The sequence below is a fragment of the Centropristis striata genome, chromosome 19 (assembly GCF_030273125.1).
Source record: "Centropristis striata isolate RG_2023a ecotype Rhode Island chromosome 19, C.striata_1.0, whole genome shotgun sequence".
In the NCBI taxonomy this organism is placed as follows: Eukaryota; Metazoa; Chordata; class Actinopteri; order Perciformes; family Serranidae; genus Centropristis; species Centropristis striata.
The window spans coordinates 13174309-13188099 of record NC_081535.1 but is presented as its reverse complement, the minus strand read 5'-3'; the positions used below and the strand labels follow the sequence as shown (position 1 = coordinate 13188099).

At 38.7% G+C, this 13791-nt stretch overlaps 2 protein-coding genes across 3 annotated transcripts in view; one reads left to right on the top strand and one right to left on the bottom strand.

Moving 5' to 3' along the window:
- The window catches only part of LOC131992273 (calsenilin-like), a 30091-nt gene extending 22852 nt beyond the window's left edge, over window positions 1–7239 (top strand). Inside the window, exons 7-13 of one of the 2 annotated variants that reach the window (XM_059357781.1) lie at window positions 668–792; window positions 2877–2946; window positions 3260–3330; window positions 3415–3522; window positions 3626–3730; window positions 4674–4736; window positions 4843–7239. In XM_059357781.1, coding sequence (XP_059213764.1) covers window positions 668–792; window positions 2877–2946; window positions 3260–3330; window positions 3415–3522; window positions 3626–3730; window positions 4674–4736; window positions 4843–4890 — 590 coding nt within the window. In that variant the 3' untranslated portion in view covers window positions 4891–7239. The remainder of the gene's footprint in view (window positions 1–667; window positions 793–2876; window positions 2947–3259; window positions 3331–3414; window positions 3523–3625; window positions 3731–4673; window positions 4737–4842) is intronic. The other variant, XM_059357780.1, reaches the window with a different exon arrangement.
- Window positions 7240–11378: 4139 nt separating this feature from the next.
- prnpb (prion protein b) lies at window positions 11379–13719 on the bottom strand. The gene is made up of 2 exons (XM_059357773.1): window positions 13510–13719; window positions 11379–12994 (listed from the first exon to the last, which is right to left on the bottom strand). Exon 2 carries the CDS (start codon window positions 12989–12991, stop codon window positions 11522–11524), a length of 1470 nt encoding a protein of 489 aa, XP_059213756.1. The 5' UTR covers window positions 12992–12994; window positions 13510–13719; the 3' UTR covers window positions 11379–11521.
- Window positions 13720–13791: the final 72 nt, after the last annotated feature.

Sequence of the window (13791 nt, the reverse complement as noted above, 5' to 3'; positions counted from 1 at the left end):
TATTTTTTTTGTTGGTAAAGAATTAGGTTATGGAATACTTTTGCAAAAAATGTGGTACTACTCCTGTCAGTGCCGGCACAAAAATGATACTGATTTTGAACTAAAATCTACTTAAAATCTCATTGTATTCCATGCTATAGAGTAAACTATCGTGCATTTATTATGTAGGGAACAGGGGATCGGTGAAAGAGGGATTTATTTCTGACACAGCCAAACTCTGCAATTAGCAAGGTCTTTTTCAAACTGCTTTCTGCCAATGAACTGTATATCTGCTTATTCCCTCTAACCCTAATTTCTCCAAGCTTTAAAGTAATTTCTTACACTTCTCTGTCAAAAAAAGTCCCTTTCCCATGCTGTCTTCTTTTAACATGTTTAACCAATACTGTTAATTCTTCTAACCCTTTTTCTCTCCCACCCATCTCCTTGTCTCGCCTTTTCCTTTCCTTCTTAAACCTCTCCACTGTTATTTGTATAAAGATGGTGAGCATTTTGAGTTCTGTACTGTACGTTTCTTTGCCTCCCATCTATGTGGATTTTCTTATATTTTCAACTCCTCCCCATCCTTTGTTTTTTTCTTTCTTTCTTGTCTTACCACTGTTTCCTTCGTCCTTTCTTCCTCCCCCTCTCTCCCACCCCACCCCTGGTTTTCTTTGTTTCCCACTGACAGACATCTGTGACGGCGACCTTGAACTCTCAATGGTGCGTCACCAACCTGAGGGCCTCGATCAGCTCCAAGCCCAGACAAAGTTTACCAGGAAGGAGCTTCAGTCGCTCTACAGAGGCTTCAAAAATGTATGAAAACAATTAGCACACTCATCCAAATTATTGATTTTTACTTGATTGGATTTTACAATGGTTGTGATTTGAGAAGAAACTTGTATATGTGCAAATATCATTACACTTTAGCAACAGTAATGATTGCTCAGGGGTGCAGTTCCTGAACATATATTTCTAAGACCATGGACAGTAATCTGTTGCTATATCCTTCACTTTTTGAGACCTGGCTTGGGGTGTAACCACACCATATGTACTATTTTGTGTATGTTTATAGGTGTGTATTTCTGAATGGGTACAAAATATGCAAGAAAAGTATTTCTTTATGGATGTCGCCTTGGCCTTCCCCAAACTACTGCCACAGAGTTCGAAGCACACTATTGTTAAAAAAATGGTTCCCAATCTTTTTTTTTGTGACCTCGTAAAACAAAGCTGTAATTCTAAGTCACAGGTTGGACATATACATGGGTTGTCTTTTTCAGGCTGTCTTATTTCAGTACATTTTAGATGCTTACAGATTTATAGAAATCAAAACAAAATTGTATTTATTTATTTTTTAGCAAAAATGTATTCTTATTTCTTGTTCTCTCCTCTTTCTGTCTTGTGGCCTCAGATTTGTGTTGTGACCCCTTGGGGAAGTCTCAATACCAAGAGGCTTGGAATTACTGGTATAAAATATAATTTAACGCTGTAGTATTAACACTGACCATAATTTCAACTAATGGGTCTCAGTAAAACCATGAAAAAGTGGGTGGGGTGCCTTCATACTTTTGTTAATAAAGTGCATATTAGTCATATCACTGTTTATATTTGTATCCACATCTTTTAATGTAGATAAAAATATTTGGGGGGGGGGGCTTTCTGCCTCAATGTACATAAAAATCCTCATTTGCACATACACTAAGCCAGCAAGTCAATTTGAGAGTGGATTTCTGTAGATTTAAATGCCTTGATTAAAGGCCCCTTGTGCATTTTCTGATCACAGGTGGCACCATAAGGCCATGATTTTGATGAGCAGCTGTCTTTGTTAAAAAAAAATCTTTGTGTTCTCCCAACAAATGCACAAGCACAGTGAGTGTTGTGCTATTTCAGCCCAGTTGCCTGACCTCTGGAAGTCAGGTGACGTACTATAACAAGTGCCAGGTGGGAAGTAGGATGAGTCAAATAGACACTGGACTTTCAGAGGCCGCAGTTTGTGTGACGTTCATTTCCTGTGTGAAAGTTAAAGTTAAAGTTAAGTTACACAGGAAAAATACTTATTTTAATAAGTCTGGACCTACTCGGTGTGTCAAAAAGTGACACCAAGGTGTCCTGACAGTATATGACGAGAATATGACGACATTTCAAGATTTGACATTCCTGTAGTTTGCAGAAACTTACAATGCCGACATTTAATTCAGGTGACTGGGTTGGCTACATGGGCCTGTTTTTACCAGCTGCAGACCTTGTTGATGCATATCAACCTTTGGGAACTGTAATGTGTTATTAAAGAGGAAGAAGAAGCCACATGCATAGCGATGTAAACAAAAACGGCTTTAAACAAACAAACAAAGAAGATAATTGAACATGTGTAATGAGGTTTCTGGGACCTTAATGATCCCGCAATGAGTCATGGAAAGAAATGTTGAATCTGAATAGAACTGTAATAAAACCTCAACAGGGAGATGCTTTTGATGGCAGATGTTCGGTTAAGTGAAAAAAAATATGCCTCTGAGATTTTGGTTTTTAATACTGAATGTTTTTGCACTTCATTTCAACTGAAACAGGACATAAGACATTTTCACACCAGCTTATAAACATGTGCCTTGAGGCTTTTCATTCCTGTTCTGCTCTGCGTAACTGCACTGTGAGGATTAATAAAGAAAATAGCACAAAAGGCCTCAGTCTAGGTTTTCCCTGTAGCATTAATGAAGCTTTTGGATATTCTACTCATCTTGCCCTCCTGTGGTCATAAACCTGCAGTGCAGTCAGAGACTGTGTCTGCACAGCATACAATGATACAACATAAAGATAACAGTAACTTTATGATATTCTTATGAATTCCTTCCTTATATTGTAAGCACTCTATGTATTGTATTATGTAAATGTTTTTCTTTCATTAGGAATGTCCCAGTGGGCTCGTGGATGAGGAAACTTTCAAGACCATTTACTCACAGTTCTTCCCTCAAGGAGGTACAGTATGTAACAAACTATTTTCATATAAAAGGCTGCCCTCGCAAACTCAGTCTGCTATTATTAATTTGTAAATCTCGCTACTGTTTCAAGTAAAACCCAAAATGTCTGAATAATGAAAATGAAAGTGGTTAATCCTCTATAAAGCTAATATTTTAGTTCATCTTTAATTAAATAATTCCAGCTTGTTTGGACCCAAAGACCATTGACTAAAAAAAGTCAATTAAACAGTATGAAATAGATAAAGTGACATGCAACTAAACAAGGCTAATAACTTGATTTGCAAAGCTACATATTCATAATTTGTTTTCAGATGCAACCACGTATGCACATTTCTTGTTCAACGCATTTGACATGGACAGAAATGGCTCCATCCGGTTTGAGGTGAGGGCACTAAGGACTGCATGTTTGTGGTCATTTATTTATTTATTTTTTAACAAAAGCTAATATTGAAAATTGCTTTTTCAGGACTTTGTGATAGGATTGTCTGTGTTGCTTCGAGGCTCCGTTACAGAGAAACTAAGATGGGCTTTCAACCTGTATGACATCAACAAAGACGGATATGTTACAAAAGAGGTGCACTCAACAAACCACTTTCATTCATGAGAAAACGTGCCAAAATCTGATACAGTGTTTTAATTTCTGCAGATTCATCCTATGTCTCTCTGGTTTCCTGCAGGAAATGATGGCAATAATGACATCCATTTATGACATGATGGGCAGGTATACCTTACCCAGTGTACGAGAAGATTCCCCCTCTGAGCATGTGGAGAAATTCTTCCAGGTTTGTTATCTCTGCAACCATTAATCCACACATCCTAATCCTTTACATCTGAATAGACTACATATTATTACATCTAGATATTGTACTGATGCAAGACCATATCGTGGGCCTCTGGTGTTTTTGACCAATGACATACTCTCAAAGAAAAAGAAACTCTAATTTAACAGAAAAAAACAACTGCAGCCTGTTTGAGTGGCTATTGTGATAGCAATTTGTCAATCTCAAGGAAGCCATACCCTAAAGCATACCCTTTATTGTCTATTTTGCTCAAGTGGGACCATCATTTATAAATTTAACATCAACTGTATTGACAAAAGACTTTAAACTAGTGATTGAGACCATAAACTTATTAGGAAAATGGGTAACGCTTTATATTAAGGTCCTTGTAATAACCATTAATTAACATTATTGTGTGTTTATAAGCTTATATAAGTGTTAATAATGGCATTACAAACACCCATGACCCACCCATTATGTCTTTGCCATGCCTTTATTAATCTTATTTTTTGTTAATTAATTAATCTTACTTTATTGCTCATCTATTATAAGTTAACTATAAGTTAACTATGCTTTTTGCAACTACCGGATCTAAAACGAGAACAATGCCTTATTACTTGTTAATTAATGGTTATTAAGGACCTTATTATAAAGTTACCGGAAAATGTTTACTGAGATGATAAATCAAGTGAGAAGTAGAATCATTTTCTCATAGACTTCTATACAAGCAGACTTCTTTATGAAGTCATCCCCTAGTGGCCATTGGAAAGAATGCAGGTTTAAGTCACTACTGCTGTCTACTATTGGCTTCACCTTTCAGACCCAGAGCTACACCGCTGTTACATAGTCAAAGCCAGACCTCTTCCAAAACCACAGTTTGTGGATTAATATAATTTCACACTTGCTTTAATCTGAAATATCTGCTTTCATGTCTGATGTTCTTCAGAAAATGGATCGGAACAGAGATGGAGTGGTGACGATTGATGAATTCATAGAAACCTGCCAAAAGGTAATCCTACCATTTAACTGTCAAGTTTTACCACTGACTGATTGACCGATTTAATGCAGCGTTGTGTACAACAGCACACCTTCTCTTGCATCTGCTTCCTCAACAGGATGAAAATATAATGGCTTCCATGCAGCTCTTTGAGAACGTCATCTAGTTCCTGTAAGCTCATGGATCGGTAATGTTGCATAGTGCTTCCAGCCCCGAGCCTCTGGGCCTGAAATAACTTCATTCATTCTGAAAAGAGAAAAACTAGGTTGTGCAACACTTTTGACACATTTTAATACAAAGTGGAAGAAACTATTCTGTTTCATGACAAACTGTTCTATGCAGAGAAAAGTGCAGAATTCACCAAATCACATGGAGAATAAATATTTTATTGCATGACAGTTTTGTTTTTGCACCTAAAGGAGATGTGAAAAAATGTCCTCATTACCAGACGAGCATGAGTGCTTGCAAACCACATTGAACATAAACAAGGAGCTTCGATGTGACCACCTTGTTATTGTATTATACTGTAAAGAAAATAATGATGTTTCTAAGTTCTTCAGATTTTTGTGTAAACGTGATACCCCGTCATTGTCATGCTGACCCAGAACCTGCTGAAATAAATATACACCTTCACATACTGATAACTCAATCGAATATCTTCTTTTTTTATATCTCTAATTTCCTCGCCAAGATAAATAGTAAGTCTTAAATTAAATTAAGAATTTTATGGACCTACAAATGATCTAAATGTGCTAAATTCTTTCTACATAAAGTTTTTATCTTGTTGAAAACACACAAGGCTGGGATTTATGAAAGCAAGATGTTCAGATGGTTACAGTGCATTACATTGAAGTTATGTAACTATCCAGCTGAAAAAAATCAAACAAAGTTCTATGCAACTTATATCTAAATTTAGTTACATGGAAAATTCAATGTGTTAAATGATTGTATGAAAAATACTGAACAAACCGATGATTGTCCAAAGAGTGCCCTAGATCGTGCTAATCTTCTATACCCATAACACAAAGCAAAAATTCATAGTTCTTTAATTTGGCCTGAAGGAATTTCCCCCCAATTTGTAGCATTGTGACCAGTCTGGTTTCTCTGAACAATCATCTCTTTTGTTCTGCATCTTCTGGGATGTCTAACTTCTCTGTAGCATCATAGTCTCAACATTTCATGCAAAAAGGTCCAAATTCTTGAAGCAAGCCATCATTGGCTGTTGTGCTTGTTTGCAGTAATCTGTTTTTGTCCTGCATGATGGGGTTTTCCATTTATCACTTGATAAATATACACTTGTCCCTCTGGACCAGACATCTTTGACACATTGATGCCCAGAGTAGCATTATAAATGCTGTAAACAAATGTTGAAATATTTTTTGTTTGTTCGTTTATTTTTATCAAAGAATCAATGGTACGAAGACTGACAAAATATAAATATCAGAATATAGGTTTCTGGTTGTAATTGTAATATTATGATTAAAATAGACGTAAAAAGCAACAGTACAAATTAATTATAAAAAGAAGAATATTCTCCTGTTAAATTTCCTGTAATAATAACTCTAGCTTATTGTGCTACAGGCCATCCTTCCAGCTAAAGGGCCAACTGGTTAATTCATCAGGCACAGATTAAAATTAAGGAGACAAACCATCAATTTCTCCAGTCACTGCTGAGCATTAGATTCATGAAGGCATAAACAGCTTTTAATAATTATAAGGAAGTAGGCAGACAAACATACAGACCTGTGAGTGAAAATAACCAGACAGTAATATGTTTGTTTTTGCACCAGCCTTTGCATTTGTGTTGCAACTGTATGTGAAATGCTGTCACCAGCCAAAATCATTCAACCTGTACTGTATTATTGATCTGGAACCAATGGCAGAGCAGGGTTTGTTTTGGGGAGGAGCTGTGTTGAGTGGATGTTTGTATAGAAATAATACTGATAACAAAATGCTGCTGCTCTTGTTGTGGTTTGACAAAGGACTGCTGCTCCAGCATCACAACCTCTGGGTGTGACCAATCACAAAGGTAAAAGAAATAAGAATTAATATTCTTTATTATTATATGAATTGAAAGTGGATGATATCAGAACATTTTATTTGTGTGATTTAAGAGTTATAAATATGTTTTTTCCAGGTGCGTTGCAATAATACAGTTGCATATTCACACCTTTTGATAATTAAACATTAATATGTTCTGTAATTTACACTGCTTGTCAGAGTCAGGGGGAAAAAAACATTATAGATGGGAGAAATATGCATTACTCAGATAATGGCCAGCTAATCCCACTGTTGACAGAGAATGTGGATAGTTCTGGATGTCTGCTGTGTTTGTGCTGCTGAGCATGTGACTTAGGATGTGCAGTGAGCTCAATCAAAAGCTTTAATGCCAGTTTGAACGACAGCCAACAGACTTTACAAAACACTCTTTGTCTCTCACATAAAAGAATAAGTATACCATGCAGAAATACAAACATAGATCATTTTAGTTTTATCACTCTCAGGTTATTTACCCTCAGCTTTCACCTGCCACTCTTTTGTTTATTCAAACATGTAGTGTTTCTGCAGGGCCTCCAGTCATGACTGGCAAACAGAAGCTTGTCTCACTCTGGGTTTGGCTGCTGCTCATGGCAGCTCTCTGCCCAGGCGCGTACAGTAAGCGTGGCGGCATCTTCAAGGGTAAAGGAAAAGGTGAAGGCGACAAATCGTCTCCCTCTCAGAGCAAAGGCCTCTCCAAGCACGGGCTGAAATGGGCAGGAGCAGCAGCAGCCGGGATGCTGGGAGGCACCGGCACCGGCTACGGGCTGGGGCTCTTCGGGAGGCCGAAGCACGGATCTGGGAAACATCACGGCCATAAGACAGCCTCGCATGAGCAAGATCAACAGCATTACCACAACCACAACGAAGGCCAAAGATTCCATAACCAGTCTCTGTGGAGAGCCTTTGTTAAGGCAGCTGCCCCTGCTCCCGTGACTAACATCTTTCTCACACTTGGACATGTGGTGTCTTTTCTCATAGCAGCCTGGATAAGAGACATTTAACACCTGATCACTGGGACAGCAATCAATCACCAAATCAAATAAAAAAGCTCCATTAAACAAACTATCCTTCCTGTCCTTTATTAATTGATAGGGAATTTGGGATGGGTGGGTATAAATATTAGTCTCTATTTTGACACCTTGCTTTGGGGGAATATGAACATGTTTTGTCTTTGCTGTAACTAATAATTATTTCTGCTGATTATTTAATTGATTAATTGATCTATCAATAAGTAATTTGGTCTACAAAAACATTAGAAAAAGGCCTGTGAATGCAAGTGAAATTTTCTTTTAACATCAAGTGTCTTATGTTTGAGCAACAAAATTATATTAAATTAATTAAACATTCCTGTCCAGTGACTTATTGTTGCAGCTATGGTTTTGACCTTTTTTTAAAACTTAAGATCTATAAAATGCATGCTTTACTAAAGTCTAACTCAGAAATGTGAGTAACTGCAGGTATACTTGTAGTGAAAACAAATGGTGGCTGTGAGCTGAACTGCAAATAATTACAGTGTAAATAATTACACTTGTAAGGAACCAATCCTTGTTTCATTGTCTTAATTCTACACTTCAATGTAATTATTTAAATATTCAATTTAAAGGAGATTGTTAACAAGAATATGTGACAGTGTTTGTTAAATCATACAACTTAGACAGAGAACCCCTTGTTGTGTTACTCATTTTATTTAGCACATAAACATCCATGACAAACCATATTAAACCATATTAGTAACCAAAAGCGTTTACAGCTGCAAGTCAAAATGAGAAGATTTACACAGATGTATGTCCCAATATGAGCTCAATGACGCAGTCACAGAATATCTAAACCTAAAGGGAAATAAGTGCACTTTACAGATATTCTACAGCCATGAGAGTGTCAAATAGATAGGAAACATTTTTCAAAAAAAATCAACAGAAAGAAACCCTGGGGACTGTATGAAAACATGAGCTCAGGGATTAAAAGCAAAAAAGACTGAGAACAAATAAATACATCACTTTAAAATAGTTTATATGATCCCTTCCAGACAAAATTTGTCAAAATTTGGACATAATCCACTTGATTTCCTTTATACACATAAATATTGTGTGTGAAATCACCAACAACAGAGCGGAAACACCGGTACTCTGTCAAAATAGCTTAAAGGAACGAGCAGTGACAGTTTATCTTTAATCTGAACATTTACTAGGTTGAAAGTCCCTTTAAAAGCCTGCAAATTTAATTTAAGTATAATTTTTCAAAAACAGAGTTACAAAGTGCTTCACAAGACCCAGAGGGCAAGAAATAATTAAAACAGTCTGATAATAGAAAACAAGCTGGATCAGTCAAAGAATCACAAAGGAACTATGTGCAGATAAGGATGTAGAGAAAAGGAACATTTTCATTTGTGGAGTAGCATACACCATGACAGCCAGGGAGGCTACAAAAAAGCAAACAGATTTATTTACAGACCCGTCAACGCCTGACCTGTGAACTATCTGACTGCGCTACGGAAAGAGTCAGGTGATGGGCGGAAGACACTGAGATGTACTGACTGGCACAAAGCTGGAAAGTCTGGAAAGTTTAAGTATTTATGCCTCGGAGCATAAACAAGAATCCAGATCTTCCGCCCCCCACAGCACTATTCATGAGACAGACTCTGTATTTTCCACTGATTCCAGTTTTAAACCAGTGTCAGTGCCTCCAGCTGCTGTGGTCTTCTTGTCTGACTGATGATACAAATATCATGTGAAGATACTTTGTGTGATCCAGGCCCACCATCAGACTCAGGCCCAAAGCCCCGGGGGGGGGATGAGGGGCCTAATTGGGAAATCTCTTGCCCCCCTGTCCAGAATTCCTAATGGCGCACCTGCTGTGATTATGTATACAAACAAAGCTTTGAGATTAAAGTCTTGAATTGTTGTGGACCTTATCTGTTCAGAACCTCAGTAAAGTCCCAGCTGTGACCAAAATACATGGATTCAAAGCATCAGGCGCCATCATCAACAATTGCACCCGTTGTTCATAATAACAGCTGCAGGCAAGGTAGCAACACCACTAATGATGACATCTGCAGGACATAAAGGACGCATGCTCGCTGAAGCCGTCTTACTGTCAGTAGCTACTACATGCAGTTCAGGGTTGTAGTAAGCAAGCAACAATGTGTGAGTATCATGTACCTGAGAAGGAACAGGGCTGTACTTTACTTTGAGGACACATTCAGTCTTGTTTTTTTATTTGTCTCATGTTGTTTATTGTGGGAAAGTAAACCATTGGTCCAAAGGGAGTCTGCCTCTTACATTTCCAATTATGGTTAACTGATGCTTACTAATGGTCAGTTTGACTTAAGATGCAAACACCATTAGGGCCAAGTGTTTGTATCGAATGTGTACATGCTCATGCAACATTTTATGACCATTAAAAAGCCTCATCTTGGCCATTATACAACAACACAAAGCCAATCATCACCACAGACCTATTACTCTGTTTCGAGGATATCTGTTAATTACTAAACCACACTGTGAACCATGGCTTTTTCATTGAAAGGACTTTGATGCATTGTGCTGCTTACTGTTTAACGTTTAACATTTTGAGGCGATTTTTTTTAATGTTAAGTACACAAGAAAATGACAATAACCTGAATCTTGGATTGTGGACTTTCTTAATTATAACAATTTGTTTGGCACCTTTGTGTGTAGTCCCTTATTTTAAAAAAACAGCTAAAGGAAGTATATCTTTATTTGTTCCCATTGCCAAACTACATTATTTGGTGACCACTTCTAGGGATGAACCAAAATTTGAATATTTTGTTCTGGGAAAGCACAAATAATGTGACATAAGCAGATATTTTTTCCTTCCAAAGTTGCTCGTTTTCATTTGTAGACAAAAATCCTTTGCATCAGCCATTATATTTTCTTTTAGATTTTAGAGATTTTAGAATTGGATTCTTTGAAAGCACAAAAAATTGCATTGTAAATGAATATTAGATTAGAAAATACGTAATTTGCCCAATTTAACATGACTTCTGGTATAAACCAAGCCCATTTTTTGTCATCTATACAAATACAGAGACAGATCATTTTGTTGTTTTACCAAATACAGATAATGACATCTCTGTACAGCTGTAATCACCACGTCTGCACTTTGATTTGATAATCTGAAAATCTGCTTCAAACCCCAAATTTTAATTGGGTCAAAATTAGTGGAACCCTGGCTTAAACTTTCTTTTATAGTTAATCGACCATACCTAACTAATTGAAAAATCAGTCTGTTGAATTGTCCAGTACAGATAAAAAAAGAATAGATGAATGTTAGTTCCATGCAGACCCGTCATCAGTAGTAGTTTGTCTTTCTTGAATATATAAACCCCTAAATGTCTCATTATTATTACATAAAGTAACAAACACAATGAACCACAAAGCCACAAATACTAAACTAAAATACCCTGAATCTGTTTCTATGCATTCAGTGCGCAATAATGTGGATTTAAAAAGTGCAAAGTAACAGAGATGCTAAATAAATTCTTGAAAGAAAAAAAATGCCCTTCTACAACACATAACTGATTATTTTTTTTACTGACTGCCTTTAGTAACTATATACACATCAGTCTTTCGTTACTTTTTTTAACTATATGTCTGCTGCAGTAATAGAGATTGGCTGAATATGACCCAGTGCTTGCTATGTAGACAATATGCATTACCAGTATGTAGGCATGCAGGCATAATGGAAGGACATAGAAATCCATTTGGGGTCGGGTAAATGGAAGACAGTAATTATCCTCACTGGAGAAGGAGCATGCTGGACAGCAGCATGAGGAGGGAGGTGAAAAGTTGAATCACGCTGTTGTTCAAAGGGCTGCTGTTTCTTGGCTGGACTTGTTGTTCAGCTTTTCGTTCCTCCAGGAAGCGCTCAGAGTAGACCATGTACTGCTCAACACAGCGACGAGACTTCACTTGGTCAATTAGGGCTGGGTACCCAATCTCCTCAATGCTGACGGTGTCATCATCATCCTCGCCAGCTGCACCCTGACTTTTAGGCATAGTGCTATTCATACACTCTTCCATGAACTTGTCGTAAGACTTTGCCCGTTTCGGAGGTTTGTAGACATAATCACGCCCATAGTCTTTTTCATCTGTGGACTGGGTGCCATAACGTCGATACATGTAGTTATTGTAGTACTGCTCTTCTTCAGGGTTGCGGAAATTAAAGTGAGGTCGAGGGAAGCGCCCTAGTCCATATCCAACGGCCATACCAGCCACAGCGCCAACACCTGCTGCCATCATGGCTTTTTTGGCAAAACCTGAAGACTTGGGCTGGTAACCCATACTCTGCACAGAGCGGGAGAAAGGAGACCCTCCCATCCCGTGACCCTGTCCATAGCCTCCTCCACCATATCCGTAGCCTCCTCCACCATAACGCGGACTGAGGATCTTATTATTTGGGTTCCAGTTTGGGTAACCACCAGCACCTCCACCGGGGTAACCCCCTGGATATGCACCAGGCTGACCCCAACCTTGTCCTGTATTCCCCGTTCTGATAGGGTAACCTCCTGCTGGGTAACCTCCTGCTGGGTGACCTCCTGCTGGGTAACCTCCTGGGTTGCCAGCTCTGCCTGGATATTGGTTGGGATACCCTCCCCCGGCTGGGTAGCCTCCTGCAGCTGGGTACTGGGGAGGATGTGCTGGGTTGCCAGCTCTGCCTGGATACTGGTTGGGATACCCTCCACCGGCAGCCGGGTACTGGGGAGGATATGCTGGGTTGCCAGCTCTGCCTGGATTTTGGTTGGGATACCCTCCCCCGGCTGGGTAGCCTCCTGCAGCTGGGTTCTGGGGAGGATATGCTGGGTTGCCAGCTCTGCCTGGATACTGGTTGGGATTGCCACCTGCTGCTGGGTAGCCTCCAGCAGGGTTCTGGTTTGGGTAACCTCCAGGATTGGCTCTACCAGGATACTGGTTTGGGTTACTACCGACTCCTGGATAATTTGGTGGGTTTTGTCTGGGATATCCTCCTGGATTAGTGTTGCCTCCACCTGGATGAGGGTAACTTCCACCAGCGGGGTATGGATTGGGATTCTGTGGTTGTCGGGGGTAATTTCCTGGCTGAGAGGGTTTAGGATTTGTTCCCTTGTTATTGGTCTTCCTGCTGCTGCTGCTGCTGCTCCCCCCTTTCTTCGCCCATGTTGATTCAGTGTTCAGGAGAAGCAAAATAAGAAGTGACACAACAGCCACCTCATGCAACCTCCCCATCATGGCCTAAAGAGAAAATTGTTCAAGGAAATTATCATAAAAACAATCAAGCATTCTAAAAAACAAACACTGCTTTCCCTGTTATTTAGGGTGATGTGCAATATGGCCTAGTGCTACCTTTTCATTTAGCAATGAGGAACATGAGCAACTGAGATTATTATATAACAATAATGCTCTTATATTGCTATATAGCAATAAATAGTCTCAATCCAATAAAATAATCGTTCCGTTTCAAAGATATTCAAGCGGAGCACTCTCACCATTCTCTCATCAATTTGTAATCGGAAAAGAAATAGGCCTAAATAAATAAAATCGATATGATAGCCATAACATCGAAACGATTTCCTGCTTTCCTTTTTTTAATTCTTTTTAAAACAGCAAGTAACGATCGTTGCATCACTGTCATTATTTCCATTCGATTCGTCAGCATCGTATAATGTGTGCCGCTTTGTTCTCTCGTCGAGCTTACCTAATTAGATTTATTTAACATTATCATTGAGTTTAACTGAATTATTTCTTACCGTGAACTGGCTGTTTGTCTTCTTGCTTCGATGTGAAGTCGGAGATAATGCGTTGTTGTCTTTTCCTCCCTGCTCTTCTCCGTTATGTGCTCCAGCTATGGGTGGCTTCTTTTAGCTGAAGGGTGCGCTCGTTTCCATGTCCAGCACATGCCCTGTTGGGAATGGAGGTGGGGACAGTTTCCGGTGAAGTTCCTGCGATGATAATCATGAAGCCAAATACAACCAAAAATAAATGAATAAATAAAAAAACATGATACATGATTCATCAATCAATAGAGTATT

Excerpts from the sequence above, each read along its gene's own strand:
- prnpb (XM_059357773.1), bottom strand. The coding sequence starts at position 12,991 with ATGATGGGGAGGTTGCATGAGGTGGCTGTTGTGTCACTTCTTATTTTG.